This window comes from Drosophila miranda, chromosome 4 (genome assembly GCF_003369915.1).
Source record: "Drosophila miranda strain MSH22 chromosome 4, D.miranda_PacBio2.1, whole genome shotgun sequence".
In the NCBI taxonomy this organism is placed as follows: Eukaryota; Metazoa; Arthropoda; class Insecta; order Diptera; family Drosophilidae; genus Drosophila; species Drosophila miranda.
Genome location: NC_046677.1, coordinates 29140071 through 29161664, shown reverse-complemented (window position 1 = coordinate 29161664; position 21594 = coordinate 29140071). Strand labels below are relative to the sequence as shown.

Sequence of the window (21594 nt, the reverse complement as noted above, 5' to 3'; positions counted from 1 at the left end):
GCGAAATAAGTCAAACAAAAAAAACGAAACAGGATAGTCGTTCATATTGCTAAATTTTTATATTCCGTTTAATATTGCTGGCTAAATAGTACCCTCAGCCCTGCCCACATAGTTTTATACAATTAATTAATCAATTTTCTACTTGACTGGCTTATTTTAAACACTTGCATTTATTGCATTTTGCGTAAAAAAAGGTTTTCGTTGACAGGAATGATAAATGCGCCGGTGGTTCATTATATTAGGTATTGAGGTATCGATATACATTTTTTATGGTATATTTAACAGTTTCCAACTGAATATTTATTATTATAAATATTATAAGAATAAACCTCTTTGACTACTTGGCTTAAAGGTGGCGTGGAGTAACAATTTAAACAAAAAAATCGAGCACCAGTGCTACCCCAATTTGCACAAATTTAAACACAATCCTCTAATTTTTCTACTTTTTAGAATTGGGACTACACTTTTCGCAAAAGAACTTTGGGGACTACCACGAACAGGAGAAATTTAGTTTTCGAAGCATTGCAATCGACAACTAGTCCAAAGAAATGACTGAATATACTATTATTCCATTGGAAGATTCGTTCCTGGTGGAAGAATCCGAATGGTTGTTGCAGTGGACTAAGCTAAACTCTGAAAACTGCGACGATGGAGCAAATAAGAGCGACGCGAAGCACTCGAATTTGATGTTGCATTTAAAAGAAGTGAAGATCTACAGGGAACAAATAGACGAGCTGAACTCACAACATGCCTTCTTGAACAAAGAAATGGAGCTTGTTAGAGATTTGGAAAAACAAAAATGTGACCTGCAGCTTTATAACGCGCAGAAGGAGCATCTAACTATTGAACGTGATGGTCTGCTACTGCAGTTGGAAGACGCGAAGGAAAAGTATGCAAGTATTCTACAAGAACTGGATGAGCAAAGCAAATCGATGGTGGAGATGAATAAAACTTTTCATCTGGAAATAGAGAAGTTTGAGCAACGGCAAATTGATATGCTCCATGCCATACAGCACCAAGACGAAAAACACTTACTCCAAATGGATAGGCTTGAACGAAATCTTCAAAAAAAATATTCGGAGGTCAACGTTTGCGGCATTTGTGTCACCCCCTGGGACTCGGGTGGCGTGCATCGATTGGTTTCGTTGCCCTGCGGACATCTCTTTGGTGACAAGTGCATCCGGGAACACCTACGTCGAGTGTTACAATGCCCAATTTGTAAGGTGATGGCATTGGAAGAGCATCTTCGTTATATCTATGGTATTAACATCTTGCCTTATGAAAATTAAAATTAGCATTGGCAACTTTCATCTTAAATTTTCACTAAAAAAATTTGACACTATATCTTGCAATAGTTGAAATATTGAGTTTAATATTTAATGAACACCTTATAAACTCATAATAAACGTATGCTGTATGACTACAAATCATTTAGTAAAAAGTAAAAGGTTTCAAGTCAGAAATTAAAACTGGTGAATGATTTCTTTTCAGTATTCCTTTCCTTTTCCAGCCTTTTTGGTGATAGTTTTTCTTCTATAAATGCGGAAATATTTATCATAATTAATAATACAGAAAAAAAAAACGAAATTTGTATGCTGCTTTAATATTCATAAGTCAAGAATCTAGTCTTCTTGCTTCTTAATATAAGATTCCAGAGTCTAAAATTATAGTCTTTATTAGGTATAGGATGCGTCATAAAATGTATTACCAACATCATAATAGTAATACCCTACGCAAGGGAATAAAGGTGTATACCGAATTTATCCAAAGCAAAAGTAAAATCCAGAAACAGTGTCACCCCACCATTTTTATAATGTACTTTTTGGCAGTGCGGCTAGACTTTTCGCAAAAAGCATTCAGGGGACTACCACGAACAGGAGCTACATATGTACATATTTAGTTTTCAAGGCAGTGCAATCAACAACTAGTTCAGAGAAATGGCTGAAGAGATTATTATGCCAATGCATAATCAATTGGAAGATTCGTTCCTGGCGAACCCTGAAAAGTACGACGGTGATGAAAATAAATGCGACGGGAAGCAATCGAATGTTTTGATGAACTTAAAAGCTGTGAAGAAGGAGTGCGGTATCTTAAAGAAAAAAGTAGCTAGAATGACTAGAGTAAATAATGACTTGAGGAACAAAATCCCGGAAAATCTTCGTGAAGATTTCGAGAAGCAGCCATATAAGGTTCAGTTTGTTCAGCTGCAGAAGGATCAACTTACTACTGAACGCGATGGTCTGCTATTACAACTGGAGCACGAGAATGACAAGTATGCAAGTGTTCTACGAAAACTGGATGAGCAAAGCAAAACAATGGAGGAAATAAATAACGAGTTTCTGCGCGAACTTTCTGAACGTAAAAAGCTGCGCGCAGAAACTCTCAGTGCTCTAATGGAGCAGGAACAAAACCACTCTCTGGAAATGAATAAGCTAAACCAAACAATACTGGAGAATACTTGCGCCATTTGTCTCAGCCCCTGGGACACGTTTGGCGAACACCGATTGGCTTCTTTGGCCTGTGGACATCTTTTTGGCGACGACTGCATCAAGATCTGCTTAAGCCGTGCGGGAGAATGTCCAACTTGTAGGAGTTCGGCACATACTGGTGATCTACGCTATATATGTGATCGTTACCATTCGCTATAATATATCGAAATGTACATAGAACATTAAATATTGTGCATGTAAGCGCATAATAAATGTATAAACTAAAGTTTGTTTTTTAAATTGTACTTTGTCGCTAATTTCCTTAATGCGGGGACTTTTTGTTTTCGAGAGATATGGCAGCACTGTTTTGGCAATATTTTCCGAGCTCGGCTAGGTCACACAGTGTGGCGAACAGCTGATCGGCAAAAAACAAAAACTCCAAGTCGGAAACAAATGGAAAAACTGTAAAAACGATGGTATAGGCGGCAGCGATTACTTAAAGTGCATCCGAATGCGAAAAAACACTAGCAGTAGGTTACGAAAAAATGCAACGGAAGCAGCCGATCGACCCGGCATGCAGCACCGCCTTCGAGTCGGCGGAACATCCGCACCCGCACCATGGTCTCAGCACAAAGATAGCGCTTCGGCGACTGTACGAGGAGATTGAAAAGGTGCTGTTAGAGCATGAGCAGCAATACGGCGCGGAAAGGTGAGGCAGTTATTAAGCCTGCAAATGACACCCAGTAAGATAACTCCTATTATTCTACAGCTCCTATCGGAAGTTGCGTGCTGCATTCGTGAAGCGCTATGACAGTCCTCTGGGCTGGCTGTCGATTGGGACCAGTTTGCTGACAAGCGGAGCGCTGCTTATCACTGGTATGTTGTGGCCCGCGATCTGTTTGCTGGCTATCTTATCGCTGGACTTCTTCGTGGTCATCAGAGAGAATAATTTGCGGCGCACGGAGATATTCCGAAAGACGCGCTACGCTCTGGCGGAGCTGCAATTGGCGGAGCAGCATTTCAGCGACGACTGGCAGCCATCCAACTATCCTCATCTGAGTAATCCCATGTCGCCCTGCGTATCCTTGCAATGGACCTATCGTGATGGCATACTTGTCAACGTCCCTTGGGCTCTATTGGTGCGCGGAGACTGCATTGTGTTGCGACCTGGGCACATATCACCCGGCCCTTGTCATGTGCTAGAAACAAACAAGTTCTTTGATGCCAATGAAATCTACGGTGCGGCGCCCATGGGAGATCCTCCTGTTAAGCCAATGGCGCGTCCCCCCTTGCCCAATCTCGTTTGCTGCTTGGAGAGAACTCCGTACCTAGAAAATTTAAGCATTTGCCTAAAGACCTCCCTAAAGCGACCGCCAACAATCTACAATCAGCAGCGCTATCTGGTATGAAAAGCTCAACAAAATACGTTTAAAATGCTGTCTCCCTAAAAATGTTAATATTTGTGATTTTAGCTGGTGACCAAGTACATTCAACAGTGGGGCTTCATCAGTGCCCTGATCATCACTCTCATATCGGGCTTGCTGCGCCTGCATGGCTATGGGCTGCCCACCGACGAGAAGCACAATTGGCGCTTTGTGCTCGTCGAGTCGCCTGCTGCTGCCATAATTCCCCTGCTGCCTTTAATCTTCCCGCTAATGTGGATATCGATGAATCTTTGGGGCATTGCCCGGCTACAGTGCTTCCTAAAGACCCCGCAAGCTGCCATTGAAAAGAGTCCAACAAAGTCGTTTGAAGAGGACCTTGACACTCCCTCCTATGACTATGAAAACATATCGATGCTGCGCTCCAATGTGCTCCGCATCTGGATGCAATTGTGGAAAGGGGACAGCGAGCTGCTGCCCCGTTCGGCTAATTTGGTACAAGTACTGGGATCCATTTCGGCCCTCTGCTGTGTGGACAAAAAGGGTATACTATCGTGGCCCAATCCCACTGCCGAGAAGGTCTTCTTTCTACACAACACCGACGAAGACACCAAAGATGACGGGGCGCGCAGCCAGGCTTCCACTCAAAGCGAAAGCGATGACATACCCATTGTAGATGAGGATCACAAGGAGCGGGGCATTGTGGCCGAGGTGTTGGACCTCACGCACGACCAGCACTGTCCCTTTCGACTGGAGTTCGACGATCATGAGTGGAAGGCTCACATCAAATCCCTGAAACCGTTAGGTGAGTCAGTCCTTGGAGGAACTCTCCAATATATTCCCCATTTTGACAATGAATACTGATTGCAGGTCTGGCCATACTGCTAAACACCTGCTCGCCGCTGACCCATGAGCACTATGCCCAGTTCTGCGGACATGTCACCGCTGTGGCGATGCTCGACAAAGATTTGGTGCCCGTGACAAACCGGTATGCGTATGCACTCATTGAATCCAGTAAAAGCTTTTTGCATGGGTACGTAGTTCCTTGCCATACTCATCGCTAGTTTTTGCCTAATCAAACAAGTCACAAAATACAATCGATTATTTTACCATATAATCGTCTATAGTCTAATGATTTTCTCCAAAACGGTATGCCACATACCACAAACGCCAGACCGATTAGCCCAAAAATTAGTCTATGTTTTGGGTTCTTCGTTTTTTGATTTTTGACTCCAATTGGACGTATTTCCCTCCAAAATACAGTACAAGATACAAGCGATTGGTAAAGTTTTAAAAAATTACTCGTATTTTTGATTTTCAGTAACTCCAGCAGATGCTTACTAAAATATTAGCCGATTATCATTTACCCGCATTGCACACTCGAACCTTGCACCTTGAAATAATAATACATCGAACCTTGAACTGATTCTGATTCTATTTTCATTTTCATTTATTTGTACTTGTCAATCGAGCCCGTCCACGCCCCATCTCTCCTTAGCCCCCTTCCCATTTGGCATGCTATTTTAAGTAACAAACATTCTATTATTGTCGAGAACGCTTAAATATAGTCGCCCGTCTACCTACCCTTTCATGCCTTTCCGATACGCTTGCTTGCATGCTCACGCGGCGACCTTGCATCTTGTACCAGTTCTAATCGGTTCTCTTCCCATTCATTGCCAGACGCTGCCTGTGCGAGCTGGCCAAGCAGATTGGTTTCACCGATAATGCCACCGATCGCTTTGCACTGGAGGGACAGCTGGCCAGCTATCGGCATTTGGTAAGCAGCCGAATTCAAAAGCAGCCCAATTACGACTATCAACTAATGGAATTTCTCATGTACCACAGCAACCAGATGTGGTGCGTCGGGATATACGCTTTGCGCGACAGCTGCAGCTTTCGTCCAAGGTGAAAGTTCCATTTCCGCATTCCCTGTCCGTGGTGATGCGTGAGAATCCGGGGGGCTATCTGTCCCTCTTTACGCAGGGCACGGCGGATATTATTCTGGACTGTTGTGACGATTTCTGGGATGGCCAAGACTTGCACCCGTTGTCGCCGCAAGATCGCAAGCGAGCCCTGGACTTTTACCAGCGCAGCGCGCTGACATCCTACTGCACAGCCTTCGCCTATCGACCGCTACGGCATGGAATCCACGGAGCCTTGAGCGGCCCGCAGCAAAGCGGCGGCGAGTGTTTGTACCTTGAGCTGCCGCCGGAGTCAAAATTGCGCATGCAACACGTAGACAAGTTGCACTGCGACTTCCAGGGCGGGCATCATGTGAAGCTAAGCCACAGCATCAGCACGGACTCGCTGCTGTTCTCGGAAAACAAAGACGAGGATTGCAACGATGTGGAGGGCTGCTTCGAAATGCAGTGCCACCAGGTGTTCATCGGCATGGTGACCATGCAGTACCAGGCCCAGAACGACATAGTGCGTCTGGTAGAGCGCCTGGAGCGGGCATGCATCCGCTTCGTCCACTTCAGCAAGGAGAACGAGCTCCGCTCTCGCGTCTTCTCCGAAAAGATGGGCCTCGAATCCGGCTGGAATTGCCATATTTCGCTGCTCAGCGAACCGGAGCCGGAGAGTGAGAAGGAAAAGGAGAAGACTACTGCCACTGCAGCAGTCACCTCCCGAGGCATTTCGCCCAAAAACGCTGGTAAAAATCAAGCCACCTCAGAACCTGCCACCACTGATACCACTGCTGATTGCGTGGGCGATGCCCATGCCCATAACACTCATCCTCAAAGTGCCAAAGTCATGTACATATCGCCTCCCGCACCCGCACCTGCTCCTACACCTGCATCCGAATCCGCACCCGCAGTTGAGGCAATAGCCTCGTCCATTGCTAAACCCACTGATATTGTAGGTGACCATGTGGACGCCGCTGCTGGTCCGGATATCAGCTATCTGCTCGGGCCGCCCAACAACTTGGAGTCCTCGAAAACGCTCAGCTCCTCAGCACCCGGGGCCATTTCCAATCCGGATGAGTGCCACCCATTGAATGGGGCTCTGAGGTCTGAAGACACTAATGGAGGGGATGGAGTTGATGCCGGAAGTGGGGAGAACTCGGAGAGCTTGCAGCACATGGAGCTGGCAGGCGACGGGGAACTGGAGACGGAGACAGATCCCAATCGGCTCAAGCAGCGACACTCGCTGGACTCTGCCATGGACGAGAACTGCCGTTCCTTGAGCACCCTCACCGAGAGCACCGATCAGAGCGCACCCATCAACTTTGACATGTCGAATCGAGCCAAGCTGCCGCGCGGCATTGAGAACATCCGGCCCCATCTGGAGCAGGTGGACAATGTGCCGCTGCAGGTGTCGCTCTTTACGGACTGCTCTGCGGAGGCGACGCGCCAAATGCTCGACATCATGCAGTCCTACGGCGAAATCGTGGTCTGCTTGGGCAGCTCGGCTAGCAACGCAAATGCCGATATCTTCCTGCAGGCGGACTGCAGCATTGCTGTGGAGCCTCTATATCCGCAGGTCTGTCAAGACGTCGACGCCTACACGGAGGCAAATATCCAGCACAACAAGTGGCTCTGGCAGCGCCAGGCAGACAAGGGCAAGGCGTCGGCGTCCGACGATGAGCAGCTGCTGGAGTGCGGTCTCCACGGCGCCGGGGCACGTGCCATGCAGTCACCGGCTCACACCGTCTCCCCTCTGTATCTAAGCCGACTACTCAACTCCCTTCCCTGCTCCATAGCCATCTGTCGCGACGACCCACTTTCGTTGGTGGCCATAATTGAGCTATCACGCCGCTTCTCACTGGGCCTGTGGAACTGCATACAGTACTGGGCCTGCTGTGCGGGCACCATATCCATTATGAATGTGCTGTGCGCGTGCCTCTCGCTGCCGCCGATTCTCACGCCCCTGCTGGCCATCTATCTAATGTCTGTGCCCGTGCCGTTGATTGCCATCTCGCTGGCCCATATCGATGTGGATCCCAAGATTATGAATCGGGCGACGAGCAAGAAGCAGACCGACTATGATTCTCGTGCTTTTGCATTTGTAATGTGGTGCTATGGCTGCAAATTCCTCGTTCCCATTATATCTCTGGTAAGTGGAGTTGTTTTTAAATTGATTTTCTCTGGACAGTGAATTTGTTTCTCTTCGTACAGCTCGTTACCTACTGGATGTGCATATCGCAGTCTAGCCTCAGTCCCCTCTTCAGTGCAGAGGAGCAGATTCAGGTTGGGAGCGAGTTCGATGATGAGAATTTCTATCAATTTCTCCACTTGGCCCGCAGCTGTGCCTTGCTGGCCATACTCCTACACTTTGGTAACCCAATTACCTTTGACTCTGTTAACTGTTTGCTTAAGGTTTTCTAATCAACTTTCAGCCTGCATATCCATTACATTTGTGCATCGGGATCATGCGATCTGGCAGCGAAATCCGTTTACCAATCGCATTTGGGCCATCACCTGTCTGGGGCTGGTCATGTTCCATTTTGGTATCCTAGCTATACAACTGGCACTGGATGACTTCCTACAGAAACAACTGCCAAACCTCTGGGTGACCATTCTGATCCTATATGGGAGTAGCCTGCTCAGCTGGATTGTCAGCGAGCTAGCCAAGTTCCAGGAGAACAAGTGGGTAGAACAAATAATTGATTTAATTGATATTTAATAAAAATATTTATTCTCCAATTTCCAGGGTCAATGCGCGCTATCAGCGCCGTGCGCGACTCGATTTCGGCACAAAATTGGGCATGAATTCGCCCTTCTAGGCAGTGGCGCCGGCGTTACGTATGTACCTAGGGCCAAGGCTGTATATACATAACCACCACGTTGGACACGCTTTTCTTGATTACTTAATGCTACAAACTAACCTTTAGGATACTTCATTTCGTGTCTGTTGTGCAGCAGCAGCATTTGTTTGATTCGTTTTTAGCTGCGGCCTCGTACTTTTACCCATTTTTACCGAATAGCCTTCCACACGATTGTGTTTATTTTAGTTCTGTGACACCCCCCATCGAAACGCATTTTATGTTCTTGTTTCTAAAACGGTTTGTTTCGTGTTCCTCTCTGTGTACTAACATTTAAAAAGACTTGCAATTACTGTATGAAATATATATGTATATGTATGTATATCTCTTAAAAATGAAAACCCAATCTTTAAACAAGTAAAAGTAATGAGCATTTGAAAGGTCCGTCGGGAAAGTGGCAAGCATTCTGCGTTATACCGAGAACTGGTTCTCTTCGGATAGCATTAAATTGAGATGTGAACGAGCGGAGACAACAGTATATAGCACGCCCGACTAGGTGCTAATCGGGAGAGACACGTTGCACTAGCAATTGCCGGGGTTTCTGACCCACATCCAACGAATCAGACATCCCCATGCCAAGGGAGTTGACAAATATTTTTGTATTTATTTCAGACTAGAAATCTTTTAATTTGGGTTACTCACGTCTTCAGTTAGACGGACTAGTAACCGTAATTGAATTGGTATAATTAACCATAGTTTATGTGTACCGATATTTAGGAGGATGTATTAATACTAAATTTTCATTATCATACGACATTCTTTTCTGCAGAGGGCCGCATACTCGTAGAGAAACAACTCATGGAGATAAAAAATGTTACTAATTAGGTGCAAGATTTGTTGGCACACGCCCTGGCCAGATAGCCAGTCTACTGACAAAAACAATATGGATGGACATGGCAGTTACATATCTCATAAGCACATGGAGAAGAGATTCGTTTGGTGGCAGAACCGTGCTGAGGAACTTATGTATAACGGAAGATGTGATCAGAAATGTGGAGTAACAATTGATTAGCACCTACGACGTCGACGAAATGAAAGTGCTGCTGCTGTTGCTGCCTCTGCTGTTGTGCACGGATAGATCAGCAGTATATAGATCACTTCTAGTAGCACCTTTTGCCCGGGAATCTGGGTCATGAAAAAACGAAATCACGAACTCGGGCTCCAGGGAGTCGAATAAAACCATTCCAACTGTAGTACTTCGTGGTATTCGAGAACTTCGCGCGACGCGATAAGGTGGCATTTCGGAGCTCCTACCAGTGGATATGACGAGTGTATAGCCCTAATAACTACTATTCATTAGAGGCTAAGTGTTGAAATTAATCATTTACTCGTATGATAGTGTCCTGAAGTGTGCAAAGAAATACAGATACAGACACAGATACCATATTCAAGTATGAGAGTCGAACGCGCTAGGTGGGTGCTGCTGGCGTGTGTTGTCTTTTTCTTTGCCTGTGAACAGGTTCGGGCATACTCTCAAGTGTTGATCACTGGCGATCAGGGACCACGGATATTCAAGGCCTTAAATACGGATCTGATATTCCCCAAAACGTAAGTAAATCCTGGACAAAAGAATGGCCGAAAGAGACTCTGACTGACTCCCATCCCGTCCGCACACAGCTTCAACTCCAGTGAGAATGTCTTCTCCACCACTGAGGCGCCACTGGCGACTTCCTCCTCCACAACAACGATTCCGCCTATTCCCTACAACCATCAACCGGAGCCGGTCGCGGGGACAACCAGTTCACCCGTTTTTGTCACTCCCTTGGGAGCGACCGAAGAGAAGGAATCAAATGCTGCTAATGAGGAGCTCCATCTCGAGCCGAGTATCGAAGGTGCCTCCACAGGACGGGCCGTCGATTATCGGACAGCCTATCCCTTTGGTCAACTAATAACCCCCTTGCTAAAGGCCCAGCAATACAGCTCGCGACCTGCACAGACTCGCATCTATCCACAGGAAAGTCCCTCCCGGTACTCGTCTTCCTCATCACGGAACCCGAGTCGCTATCCGGCTGCGAAGCCCTATTACAAGAAAGGTATGTGGAGAGAGTCTCCTTTGAATTCAGTCTACGGATAACTTTAAATTTTGTTAAACAACTTTGGACTTTACAGGAATCAGCGACCGCTTCACTCCCGGTGAGAGCACTGCCGCTGGTCTTTTCAAGGGGCAGCACAAACACAATCATTCCCATGGCCAGGATGGCAAGGTTGCCTCTGGTTCCAATTCTGTGCCTTCATATGTCCCGCCAGGAGATGCTTACTCCTTTCCGCCCCTGAACACAAAGTATCCGTCGCCCTCCCAGGACCCAAAGGCGGCCTTGCCATCGGATACCGTAACAAGCTACTTACCTCCCGCATCGGGTGGCCTGAGCAACGCTGGCTATGTCTATCCGGGACCTCCAATGCCGGCTTCCACTGGCTATAAGTACCCTGGGCCTCTGGTCGGAGGTAATGGGGATAAGGATGCAGCCGCCAGTTCTCCCAGCGCGACTCCGGTAGCAGATGATGATCAAGGAAGTGATGATGTGATTGGCGTATTGCCCGCCAGTGCCATGGATAATCTGCCCACAAAGGATCAGGATGGAAAGGATGCTGGGGATGCCGACGGAGGGGATGTTAACAGTGGAGGCGATATAGGTATGCCTAACACTGGAGATGATGGGGGAGATAACGGTGATAACGCACCTCTACCTGCCCTCCATAATGACGGATCGCATGGAAACGATGATCACAAGTACGATCCCAGCATGGAGTACGCTACTCCCCCACCTGGATGGCTTGAATCTCACCCTGAATCGGCGGCTCCCAAGCCGGAAGATCACGGTCACGATCATGACCACATTCCAGACCATGATTCCATACACGATCACCACCACGGTCATTACCCGGGACACTTTGATTATCCACTCGCCTCCTATCCAGACGACACCTATCCCGAAGTTCTCTACGATGATCACCCGCACCATCACCATCACGTTCACCACCCACCGCCACCTCCTCCTCCTCCACCACCACCACCACCACCTCCTCCAACTGAGCCCCCACCACCACCACCGCCGCCAGAGCCACGTGTCAAGAAGTACAGTTACTTCTACATTGGCCGCAAGCTCTGGTACATCCCTCTGTACTTTACGGTGTGGTTCAGCTTCTACATTCTGTGGCTGATCATCAAGTCCATTGGACGGCACAAGGTCAACCTGCCAAACCACTACGTTTCGCGGCGCAGTGCGCCGGACTACTTCACCGAACAGGGCCGAGATGAATACATCAATAACATGACGGTTAAGGTGCTCGAACACATAGATAGCTTTAAGCAGAAATACTTGAACTGATAAGGGACTCTACGAATTATTTTTCGGCTAATAAAACATAATTTAATTTAAAAAGAAATTTTAAATATTCTTCGTCGTATTTGATTTTTATTTTACCAGCGAAGGATATATGAACCCCATTCGGTACTGGCCGAGGGAAGGCGGATCTGTCGAATCGTGGCAAAGATTTTGAATCTTCTGCACTTGTACTTCGAAACTCTCATAAATTCCCATATGTGAAAGGACACATTGGCATTTTATTCCGTTTTGTCTCATTAACAGATGCTTATGCATTCCATAAATGTTCCCATAAGTAAAAGGAGACCGTCGTTTGGAATTATCATATAGTTCCTCTGCTACTTGGGTGGTATTTTTTTTTTGCAGGGATTCATGCAGCTGGAAAAATAGTCTAGAAATTTTCTGATATGGTTTCTGAATATTGGATATCTATACATCCCACGATATGGTTTGGGCAGATATCATGTCTTTCCACTCACTTTGTTGATGGGACACTGAAAGTCTCTTGGCCGCTTGCAGCAGTCGGCCTCATCGTGGACATTGTCACAGGTGGTACCATCGCAGCGCCAGAAGACGGATATACAGTCGTTGTTCATGTCACTACTCCCGGATAGCATCAGATGCTTGGGGCACGAGCAGACCAGACGTCGTGACCGTGAAGACACGTGTGATTGCGCCCGGATGTCGGTGATCTGCGACAAAAGCTGCAGGTCCGCGGAACGACGCTCTCCATTGACAGTCTCCGTCCAGCCAGTACACAAATCCCACCTAGGCGGCAAGGACGCGAGCAGGGGATTACACATGTGTCCAGATTATCCCCATATTCGTTGCTTACTTGTTCTTTCCATCGATTCGCTTGCAATGGGATTAGTATTTCGGACTGTTGGTCCAGGCCGTGACTCCTTCCAGCTCCATACGCTCATTGCCTTCGACTCGGGCCCGAATGATGACCTGATGGCTTCCGACATCTGTCGAGAAGAGCAGACGCCTCGCCTTCATGGCATGCACGGCAATGTCGGGAGGCTTTTGCGAGTTTTCCCAGGAAGCTAAAAGAGGCAATCTGGGTGATTGGCTAGGGCAGCGCCGGCTCCACCGAAACCAGGCACCACATTGACTGCTCGACTGGCTTTAGGACGATGGTATTGCCGGTAGCCAGTGTGTGTCTCAGTTTCCAGGCCAGTTTCAGCGATGGTCTGCTCTGTGGTCGAATTAATGGTTTGAAATGTTTTGCCCGATGCGCTCTTGTGCCACTTACTTGTTGATGAACACTCCGCGTAGAGCACATCCGGGGTGGTCTGGGGGCTGAGGCAGGGCAGAGTAGTGGTCCACATCTGCGGCAAAGGGCGCCGCCGGTCTTTAAAACGGCCGCCCACGGGAAAATCTAATAATAAGATTACTTTGTTTTGTTCCGCAATTCAAATGGCAGTGCTTCGATAAGTCGCGACAGCACAACTCATATCGTTGATATACCGATATACCGTAAATATACGTCGATTCATTTTGACCTAAAAAATACCGAAAAGTTTAAAATACCGTAAACAGTCACCCTGATTGTAAATTTATATCGATATATTATATCATATCGACATAATACTATCAATACATTTAAGTTCCATCTCTAGCTATACTATTGTTTATTTACCCTTTTCGCTGTAATTTGAAATAAGAAACTCTCCAAGATGTCGTACATGCTCCCACATTTACACAATGGCTGGCAAGTGGACCAGGCCATACTCTCCGAAGAAGATCGTGTTGTGGTAAGCGATTCCCGGGCAACTGTGCCTCCTCCGATGTCATCCACACTGTGCTCCCCGCAGGTTATACGCTTCGGCCACGATTGGGACCCGGCCTGTATGAAAATGGATGAAGTCATGTACAGCATTGCGGAGAAGGTGAAGAACTTTGCGGTCATCTATCTGGTGGACATAACCGAGGTGCCGGATTTCAACAAAATGTACGAATTATACGATCCGTGCACGGTGATGTTCTTCTTCCGGAACAAGCACATCATGATTGATTTGGGCACCGGCAACAACAACAAAATCAACTGGCCGCTGGAGGACAAGCAGGAGATGATTGACATTGTGGAGACCGTGTATCGAGGAGCACGAAAGGGTCGTGGTCTGGTCGTATCGCCAAAGGACTACTCCACCAAGTACAGATACTAAGGTGGGGAGGGCGGCAGTAGGAGCTTAGATTAGTGTTCGAGTACCATCTTTAGGTCTAACAAATTGATCCCAAATACAAACGACTGTGGCACGAAACAAAGACTTTTGTGTATATGCATTTTCTTCTGGTTTATTTTACACTTGTCACAATTCTCATTGATATCGCTAACATTTACATCAACTTTCTTCTTTTATATATGTATAGGTATATATAACATTTAACTAAGTTTTGGTTTTTAAATAGCTCGTACTTTTTAAAAATTTTAATTCTTTCGTTAAAGTAATCTTTTGCATTAATAATTCTGTTTTGTAATAGTACTTATATTAGTTTTGTATCGATTTTCAATTGCTTTCATTTACCAATTTGATCAATTATTCTTCAAGTTTAACAGAGCTACGTACATATGTACATACACTCGTATGTACTCGTATAAATATGGAAATCATATATGCATGGAATATGGATATGGAAATCAGGCCAGACTGTGGCTAAAGTCGGAAATGTTGGTGTTAGTACAAAAGTATAAAAGAAAACGTCGCAACAAAAATGAATCAAAGATATCTAGACTAGTAAATCTGTGTATATATATTCGAAATTCGCTAACTGAATGTTTGGAAACGACATCCAACATTTTGTCTTCATTATGCGCGTCTGCATTTCATTTCTTTTTTATTGTTCATGTAATACAACAGCTCAGTTTTTAAATACATATTCGTTATGCTTAGAATTAACAATTGGTTCCGCTACTCATTATCTTATACAAGTTAGGTTTGCTCATTGTTTTCATTAAATGTATTATATATGTATGTTTATGTATAATTAGCTACATTATTAGTTTATATGTATATTTGCTCATTTGAAACAAATCAACGCTACAATTACAATATTTGCGAACCATCATTTCCTCTTACTCTTACTTACCATCTTCAATCTTCAGCATATGTATAACCAACAATTAGATGATTTTTTTTTTCTTCTATATATTTTTTTTTATATTCTCGTACCGTTTTAATTCCCAATTTCTAATACCATTTCCTAGGCGCCATTTGAGACGGATCTCATCGTACAAAATACTCACTAGTTTTTAAAAATATTCAAATAGGGCTCGATCTATACATAGTATTGGTTGTATATAAATATACATGCATATACATATGTATACTCGTACTTATGCATAGGAAAGGTACAAATTAGGCTCAGGCTGAGGCTCAGGCATGTGAGAGAAAGTCTCTAGAGTTTCGTTTCTAGCGGTTGCTTGGGTTTTGACGAAATTCAGTTCTATTATACAATAAATTGTTGTATTCAACAACAAACTGTGTATTTTGATTTGAATAATACCAGTTATTTGATTTATATTCCACTTCACATTAATCTGCTTTAGCTTTCCTCACTTTCGGAGCAAATGCAGTTTCATAGAAAAATAGAGATGCGTAGGTGGGATGAGTTAGGAAGTTGTTTATATATGTATTTTCTTTATATTCTTTTGTATTCATTTTTAAATTTATATTCGTTTTTGTAACACTATTTTCTGACAACAACTCTATTATAATACCAACAATTTGTGTTCGAATAGGCAGGACGAAGGAGATGTGGAGATGTTCCTACAAATTCTGCACATAAGAGACATTTAGGCATTTTTAAGTAGACCCTTCGAGGTCCTTAGGCTTGTTTCGGTCAGAGTACTTCAGTTGCAAGGATAGATTGATATTGATCGTTGAAAAGTTGTCCTTGTCGTGCAATCTATATTCTAATTTACAATACTTTAAGTATTTGGCTGCTGTTTAAGACACTAGAACAGTTTTCATTCCATTTCAGGGATAGAAATAGATAGAGATAGAGAGAGTGATATATTTTAGCTGCTGGCGATCGATATATCTATAGAAATATATATAAACTTTAACTTCCACTCCTTTTGTCTGCATACAAATATATATATTCGTACACATCTCATCTCTTTCTGTAGATAAAGATAGTGTGAAAATAAATCCGAGTATCACTACTTAACTTACAGAATCCTATTAACAATAATAGACAACAGTCTCTAAGTACGAATACATTGTTGCTGCTCTTAACCTTCTTCCTAACCTCAAGATATAGCTATACATATAGGTATAGTAGGCGTGTACTATAGCTACTGGTATCTGCATACACACTCATCGGTCAGTCAGTGCCGACTCGGAGTAACCCAAACTAACTTATACTGTGACTAAATGCGCTTAATCTAATCCTCCCAATATTAATATGCCTAAATACTCGTTTCATGATGGCTGGTCTTGAGCAACCCAGGAAATTAGCTGCCAGACCATGCGCTTACCAGTGCGACAGTGAAAACCTCTCCATCATCAAAGACATGGTTACTTCAGGGACAAAAGATTGGATTTAGGAATTATAAAAAGGATTCTTATAAATTATTCGGAAGAAAATATCATCAGCTAATGATCAACTTGTGCTAACGGATGAATATATTTACAGAATAAAAGATATTGAGTAGTAGTAACTTTGAGAATACTGAGGAAACTATTTAAAAGAAAAAATCGTTAGTTAGGGATCCCATTCTTGATCATCTTAGAGTCCGATTCTCGATATTATCACATACTAAATGTATCAGTAGAATCAGTAGTAGAATCAATCTTGACTTGGCGGTTTTCACTGCAGCCCATCAGCCCATCACCATGCATACAAAAGTCGGTTGCTAAGCTCTTAAATACTGGCCCGGCCCACGGAACTGCATGCGTACTAGCAGCGGCATCAAACTGGGCTAGAAGAGTGTCTCCTTGGACCATTTTCTGGAAGTGCCGGGCAGGCTGGGATCGCGTTTGTCTTCGCCAGCCTCCACATTATCATCGTCCACATCCTCGTTGTCGTTCTCGTTTTCGTTCTCGTCGTCGTTTGGCAGCCTGATCAGGGGAAGCTCTAGCATGACGGCGGGCGTCGCAGTCGTTGTTGAAGTGGTGGTGGCTCTGGCTCCCACCTCATTGCTGGGCAGGCTTAGGTTCGTGGCGCTTTTGCTGATGCCTGCGGTAGCAGTGCCCTTTCGCAGTATCAGGTCCTTGAGGGAGGAGGGCACACAAATGCTCTGAGGGCGTGTAGCTATCACCGAGTCGGACTTGGAGGAGGGGCAGGGATCGTGATCGTGCACCAGTCTAGAGTTGAGTGGCAGTTGAGCTGGTTGCAGTGCCGGAGCCTCGCGGGCCTGGGAACACGCATAGTTATTGTCCATCCGGGGACTTGTGGTGGCGCTGGCGCTGGCACTGGGACTATGACCGGGACTGGGAGTGGAGCGACCCACGCTGATCACCGTGTTCATACTGCTGTACTGTGTGTGGGTATTGGACTCTCCGCCACCGGTTCCACCACCTCCGGCCACTGCGTCCAGGAGTCCCAGTTCCGTGTTGAGTGTGGAACAAGTGTCATCCTCCGTGGTGGTGGTCGTTGTGGTTGTCGTCGTCGTGGGAAAGCTCTGCGGATCGCTGTACTGCTGCAGCAGCGGGCCCCGGCGCGGTGGACTGTGGCTTACAATGGCGCCAAAGTGTGTCTCGAGAGGCACCGCTTCGGCAGTCACTGGCAGAACATGGCCCTGGAACTGTTGCAGCGGCAAAGACTGCCCACTGTGTGGCCCAATGAGAGACACACGATCGCTGGAAGCGGTACTGATGGTGCGATGCCGTTGGAGCAGCGGTCGACGTGGCCGGGCGCCCGTTCCTCCCCCACCCGCCGTAGCCACGCCACTCAAGCTCATCCGCTTCAAAGCAATGACCTGGGGCAAGGGATTGGGCTTAAGGTCGCCACCGGCCTGCACCGATGTGCCCTGGCCCTGTGCCGCTGCTGATTTTGCTGCCGCTGCGGCAGCTGCTTCGATGACCGCCATGGCCACGGCCTGCTCCTCGCTGTCGCTGCTCAACTGCTGCATATCGTCGTCCGTGTCTGCGGGACTCTCCAGCCCAAACACAGAGTCCTCCTCGAGGGAGCGCAGCTCGGAGTCGGGGCACTCCAGCGAGGAAATCTTAAAGGAACTTAGTGAGGCGAGTGGCGCTCTTTTTTCGGGATTTCCATTGACATTCAACGGCACCTTGGCCGAGACTGAAATGGTCCCAAGGCTGAGACTCCCATTCAGGCGGTCCAAGCTCACAGGAGTACTGTCCACGCTGATGCTGCTGGAGGTGGCCACCGTACCAGTACCCGTACCCGTACCCCCATCCCCACCCGTGCTCGCAGGTGCCGCTGCATTGGCCGTATACGGGAAACTGTTGTTGTTGCTCTCGTTCCGCTGAAGCTCCACGAGAGTCAACTTTCGCCTCACTCCCAACCGGAGCTCCTCCGAGGGCGAGTCACAGAAGTGGAAGGCCTGATGTGCGCTGTTAGGCGGGGCCGATTGAATGGGCTTGGGCAGCGGCAGCCCCAGTTCCACAGTGTCCGCCAGCGCGGTCTGGTTGTAGGGATACACGTCCACGGTATCCGCACTTATCGAATGAATCTGCTGCTTACGTCCCGCCTGGGCACTGTCCGGATCGTAGGAGACAATGCTGTGCTTTCGCTTAACGCTGGGCGCACTCAGGCACGAGCTCCGCGGCGGCGTCGATGTCGATATAGCCATGTTCGAGGGATCGTGAATGCTGCGCTCCGACGGACACGGCGAAGCCTTCGGCGTGGGCTGTATCACCTGGATGTCCGGGTAGTAATAGTCCCAGTTCTCGATACTTGATGTGCGCGATGCCGTCGATAGCTTCCTCTGCAGCGTCGGCGGCAGATTGCTCATGCCCAGCGTATAGGCGGAGGTGCGACGCTCTAGGTAAGAGCTGTCCGTGCTGCAGCAGGTCATGGCACTGCTGCGACGTGAGTCGTGACCCTAAGGATGAGAACAAGAGAAGGATATTGGTTGGAGGCATTGTATTTCAATGGGTTGTTTACTCACCGCCATGGGTACGGACAGAAAACCCTGCTTGCTGCGCGTGGAATCTGTGCGCTGATGATGTAGGTGTTCCGGCTCGTCGCGAGCATCCCTCTGCATGTACTCCTCGTGCTCCAGCTCGTCCTCGGTCTCGACAAAGTAGTCGTCGGTGCCAAAACTGCCGCCCATGGGATAGTTGCTGAAGATGCGCGAGGATTCCGAGCCGCTCTTGCGACGTCCTATGGGACCGGGCGGACCGCCGCCGGCGGACATGGCCGAGTAGGAGAAGCGTCGCGGTGGCTCCAGGAGATAGCTATAGCCCATGGGGACACCAGCACCCACGCCACCTAAAAAAAAGCAGGAGGATTTAGATTCGTAGATTGTAAGAAATCCCTTGATGAACCTACCCACTGATCCACAACGATAGCCTCGGTTCAGCAATGGCGGGGCACTCACATTGCCCAAGGAGAGCATCCGCTGGCGGCGGTACACCATGGCATCGTACTCATCCGGGTATATGGACATCCCCGTTGCTACAATGGCCTCTTGGATTTCGCGCTCCTCCTCCTCTTGCATGCACAAGGAGGCCACTGCCGCCATCTTGGGGTCCTTCAGCACTTTCAGGGTCTCGTTGCTGCTGCTCCGACTCTTCCACACGATGAGAAACACCATTAGGCCAAAGAAACCGCCCAGCGTGGCCGCGATCCTCACGCCGGTCATCACGTCGTAGGTGGCGAAGAACTCCTCCCGGATCCTTGCTCGCTCAGCGGCATTCTCGGCGTCGGTCAGATTTCGCTCGCCCGGAGGCAGCAGTGGCATGTAGGGCGTGGCCGTGTTGTGGGCGGGTGCAGGTGCAGCGGTGCTTTCATTTCGTGTGGCAGTGTTGTTGTTGCTGTTGGTGTGCGTCGGCGGTGTCGGTGATGGCGATGGAGTCTCCTGTAGGACATCGGCGCTGGTATCAATGAGTGCTGCCGCTCGGGGCCTGCTGTTGTTGTTGTTATGGTTGCTGGTGGCACGGCGGGTGATGCGTTGAGGCAAGCCTGTGGCATGACTAGGATGAGGAGGAGGTGGTGCTGTTGCAGTGTCTGTTGCTGTTTTTGCTGTTGATGGCGTTGCTGCAGACGACGAGGCACGTCGTGAAAGTTTTGCCATCTCTATTGAAACATTTTCTGCAATCGATAAAGAGTCAACAAAAGAATTAGTATTAGTTTGTAATTTGATCAATTGTATTAAATCTAAATCACCAATACTACTATATTAAGAATACGTTTAAAGCAGCCAGGAAAACAAAACGTCGTCGTTGTCCGCAAGCTCTACTAAGGAAAAGATTATCGACGACATCGTCTTCGGCTTCGGTGTGGGCGTCTAGTAGTACGTCTCCCACTTAAGACTGTCTATGATCTGGTGAAAATGACAACTGGAAAGAATCTGCCCTACCGTGCACTCCTGGAAACATTTTACGCTCCGTTTCAAAGAAACCCGAGATGATAGTGTCTTCGATCTGAGCAGCGTTTATGTAATCGACTTTATTTTAGTGACTGGTTGTAATGGTGTGTACTTCGTGGTAGTTTCTTTCTACAAGACTCACTGGGATCGTGTAGGATCATGCCACTTCTACTTCGAGGCGCCACCCGTGCGCTACATTCGTATCGTAATCGAATGAAAGCAATTGATTTTAATGTATGATAAACAGAAATCCAATAAAATCATATTTGAACGACATTTATGGAGGAAACAATATATTCTTTCAATCCCCAACACTTCTCACTTCGCCTCCTATTTTCCATGCCCTAATGACTTCCGTCCATCTTCCATCTTCCAGCCCTCATTCTTGTTTTTCGTCACGCACTCCCGCCCTCCCTTTCACGCCCACAGCAATTAAAACGCCATAAACTCATCCACATTTCTTGGCGCATTCTTCGCCAGCGCCTCAAAGTTTTTAATTGTTTTCAGCTTTTCTCTCCACCCCATCCCACCCATTCCCCTTGTTTACCCAGTCGACGTCTCCTCTTTTTCTGCACCTTTCCATTTTCCTCTTGCCCCACGCTCTATGTAGCATTCGCTTTGCGAAATAGCTTGGTAAATTTTTAACATTTCGCTAAAAATGAGTAAATTAAGGCATATACATACATATATACACGAATATGCTATATAGGCGAGAGTTTAGGAGTGTACCATCCTCTCCTTTCTCATTTTCAGCTTTCACTCCCAGTTTCCTTTCTTCTTTCATCATGTCATCTTACCTTCTTTTGGACAGTTTCTACCTAAACTTTTTAGATGCCGGTATTCTTTTGCCATTCGTACTATTCGCAAGGTTTTCCCAAGAGAATTCAGGTACAGGTTAAGGTACAGCGATATCCTTGGATTTTTTGAACAAGTTGGACGCTCAATAATTCAGAACGACTTTGAACGACTTACAGTTGCCTGTTGCCGTTTCATGTACATATGTACATACATTTGCCATTGTCATTGGCAGCTAGTTGGCCAGGACTCGCCCCCTTCCCCACTCTCCTCTTCGCACATAATTGTTCTTTTTGTATTGAAAGTCGCGCATTTGTGGAGCTTCGCTCTGCTGATTTTTCTATCTCAGTTGTTCTTTTCTCCCACACAATTCTATCCATCTCTTGGTCTCGTT

General features: G+C 46.7%; 6 protein-coding genes and 1 long non-coding RNA gene across 15 annotated transcripts in view; 5 read left to right on the top strand and 2 right to left on the bottom strand.

Annotated features, from left to right (window-relative positions):
• Positions 1 to 24: 24 nt before the first annotated feature.
• LOC108161442 (E3 ubiquitin-protein ligase RNF8-like) lies at positions 25 to 1435 on the top strand. 2 transcript variants are annotated; one of them, XM_017295704.2, is made up of 2 exons: positions 25 to 242; positions 451 to 1435. In XM_017295704.2, the coding sequence occupies exon 2, from the start codon at positions 549 to 551 to the stop codon at positions 1287 to 1289; it is 741 nt and encodes a 246-aa protein (XP_017151193.1). In that variant the 5' UTR covers positions 25 to 242; positions 451 to 548; the 3' UTR covers positions 1290 to 1435. The 2 variants fall into 2 exon arrangements, with proteins under 2 accessions (XP_017151193.1, XP_033249618.1); XM_033393727.1 differs by having other exon boundaries at positions 25 to 250.
• A 430-nt stretch (positions 1436 to 1865) lies between these two features.
• On the top strand, positions 1866 to 2717 carry LOC108161598 (E3 ubiquitin-protein ligase RNF8-like). The gene has a single exon (XM_017295886.2). It carries the CDS (start codon positions 1938 to 1940, stop codon positions 2646 to 2648), a length of 711 nt encoding a protein of 236 aa, XP_017151375.1. The 5' UTR covers positions 1866 to 1937; the 3' UTR covers positions 2649 to 2717.
• A 108-nt stretch (positions 2718 to 2825) lies between these two features.
• Positions 2826 to 8917, top strand: LOC108163068 (transmembrane protein 94). Of its 3 annotated transcripts, XM_033393723.1 has the most exons (10): positions 2826 to 3138; positions 3199 to 3832; positions 3902 to 4616; positions 4682 to 4844; positions 5492 to 5588; positions 5657 to 6464; positions 6675 to 7867; positions 7930 to 8089; positions 8151 to 8400; positions 8465 to 8917. In XM_033393723.1, exons 1-10 carry the CDS (start codon positions 2975 to 2977, stop codon positions 8535 to 8537), a joined length of 4257 nt encoding a protein of 1418 aa, XP_033249614.1. In that variant the 5' UTR covers positions 2826 to 2974; the 3' UTR covers positions 8538 to 8917. The 3 variants fall into 3 exon arrangements, with proteins under 3 accessions (XP_033249614.1, XP_017153633.1, XP_017153632.1); XM_017298144.2 differs by having other exon boundaries at positions 4682 to 4799; positions 5657 to 7867; XM_017298143.2 differs by having other exon boundaries at positions 5657 to 7867.
• Positions 8918 to 9038: 121 nt separating this feature from the next.
• On the top strand, positions 9039 to 11957 carry LOC108163070 (histone-lysine N-methyltransferase SETD1A). The gene is made up of 3 exons (XM_017298145.2): positions 9039 to 10124; positions 10194 to 10609; positions 10686 to 11957. The coding sequence occupies exons 1-3, from the start codon at positions 9970 to 9972 to the stop codon at positions 11903 to 11905; spliced, it is 1791 nt and encodes a 596-aa protein (XP_017153634.1). The 5' UTR covers positions 9039 to 9969; the 3' UTR covers positions 11906 to 11957.
• Positions 11957 to 13401, bottom strand: LOC108163071. 2 transcript variants are annotated; one of them, XR_001775623.2, is made up of 4 exons: positions 13158 to 13401; positions 12738 to 13100; positions 12382 to 12670; positions 11957 to 12280 (listed from the first exon to the last, which is right to left on the bottom strand). It is a non-coding gene; the product is annotated as an uncharacterized LOC108163071 (long non-coding RNA). The 2 variants fall into 2 exon arrangements; XR_001775622.2 differs by having other exon boundaries at positions 11957 to 12293; positions 13158 to 13399.
• A 103-nt stretch (positions 13402 to 13504) lies between these two features.
• On the top strand, positions 13505 to 14172 carry LOC108163520 (thioredoxin-like protein 4A). Its single transcript, XM_017298866.2, has 2 exons — positions 13505 to 13659; positions 13720 to 14172. The coding sequence occupies exons 1-2, from the start codon at positions 13582 to 13584 to the stop codon at positions 14068 to 14070; spliced, it is 429 nt and encodes a 142-aa protein (XP_017154355.1). The 5' UTR covers positions 13505 to 13581; the 3' UTR covers positions 14071 to 14172.
• LOC108163519 overlaps positions 13809 to 21594 on the bottom strand; it is a 47146-nt gene continuing 39360 nt past the window's right edge. For 4 of the 5 annotated variants that reach the window (XM_017298862.2, XM_017298863.2, XM_017298865.2 and 1 more), the window contains 3 exons: positions 19367 to 20128; positions 18984 to 19306; positions 13809 to 18917 (listed from right to left, as the gene is read on the bottom strand). In XM_017298862.2, the coding sequence (XP_017154351.1) occupies positions 16830 to 18917; positions 18984 to 19306; positions 19367 to 20111 (3156 nt within the window). In that variant the 5' untranslated portion in view covers positions 20112 to 20128 and the 3' untranslated portion in view covers positions 13809 to 16829. Of the gene's footprint in view, positions 18918 to 18983; positions 19307 to 19366; positions 20129 to 20547; positions 20657 to 21594 lie in introns of those variants that run through there. The other variant, XM_017298861.2, reaches the window with a different exon arrangement.

Coding starts and splice junctions, on each gene's coding strand:
- LOC108161442 (XM_017295704.2), top strand. CDS start 549: ATGACTGAATATACTATTATTCCATTGGAAGATTCGTTCCTGGTGGAA.
- LOC108161598 (XM_017295886.2), top strand. CDS start 1,938: ATGGCTGAAGAGATTATTATGCCAATGCATAATCAATTGGAAGATTCG.
- LOC108163068 (XM_017298143.2), top strand. CDS start 2,975: ATGCAACGGAAGCAGCCGATCGACCCGGCATGCAGCACCGCCTTCGAG. Junction 3,833..3,901: donor ACAATCAGCAGCGCTATCTG/GTATGAAAAGCT, acceptor TTGTGATTTTAG/CTGGTGACCAAGTACATTCA. Junction 4,617..4,681: donor CAAATCCCTGAAACCGTTAG/GTGAGTCAGTCC, acceptor TACTGATTGCAG/GTCTGGCCATACTGCTAAAC.
- LOC108163070 (XM_017298145.2), top strand. CDS start 9,970: ATGAGAGTCGAACGCGCTAGGTGGGTGCTGCTGGCGTGTGTTGTCTTT. Junction 10,125..10,193: donor GATCTGATATTCCCCAAAAC/GTAAGTAAATCC, acceptor GTCCGCACACAG/CTTCAACTCCAGTGAGAATG. Junction 10,610..10,685: donor GAAGCCCTATTACAAGAAAG/GTATGTGGAGAG, acceptor TGGACTTTACAG/GAATCAGCGACCGCTTCACT.
- LOC108163520 (XM_017298866.2), top strand. CDS start 13,582: ATGTCGTACATGCTCCCACATTTACACAATGGCTGGCAAGTGGACCAG. Junction 13,660..13,719: donor CCGAAGAAGATCGTGTTGTG/GTAAGCGATTCC, acceptor TGCTCCCCGCAG/GTTATACGCTTCGGCCACGA.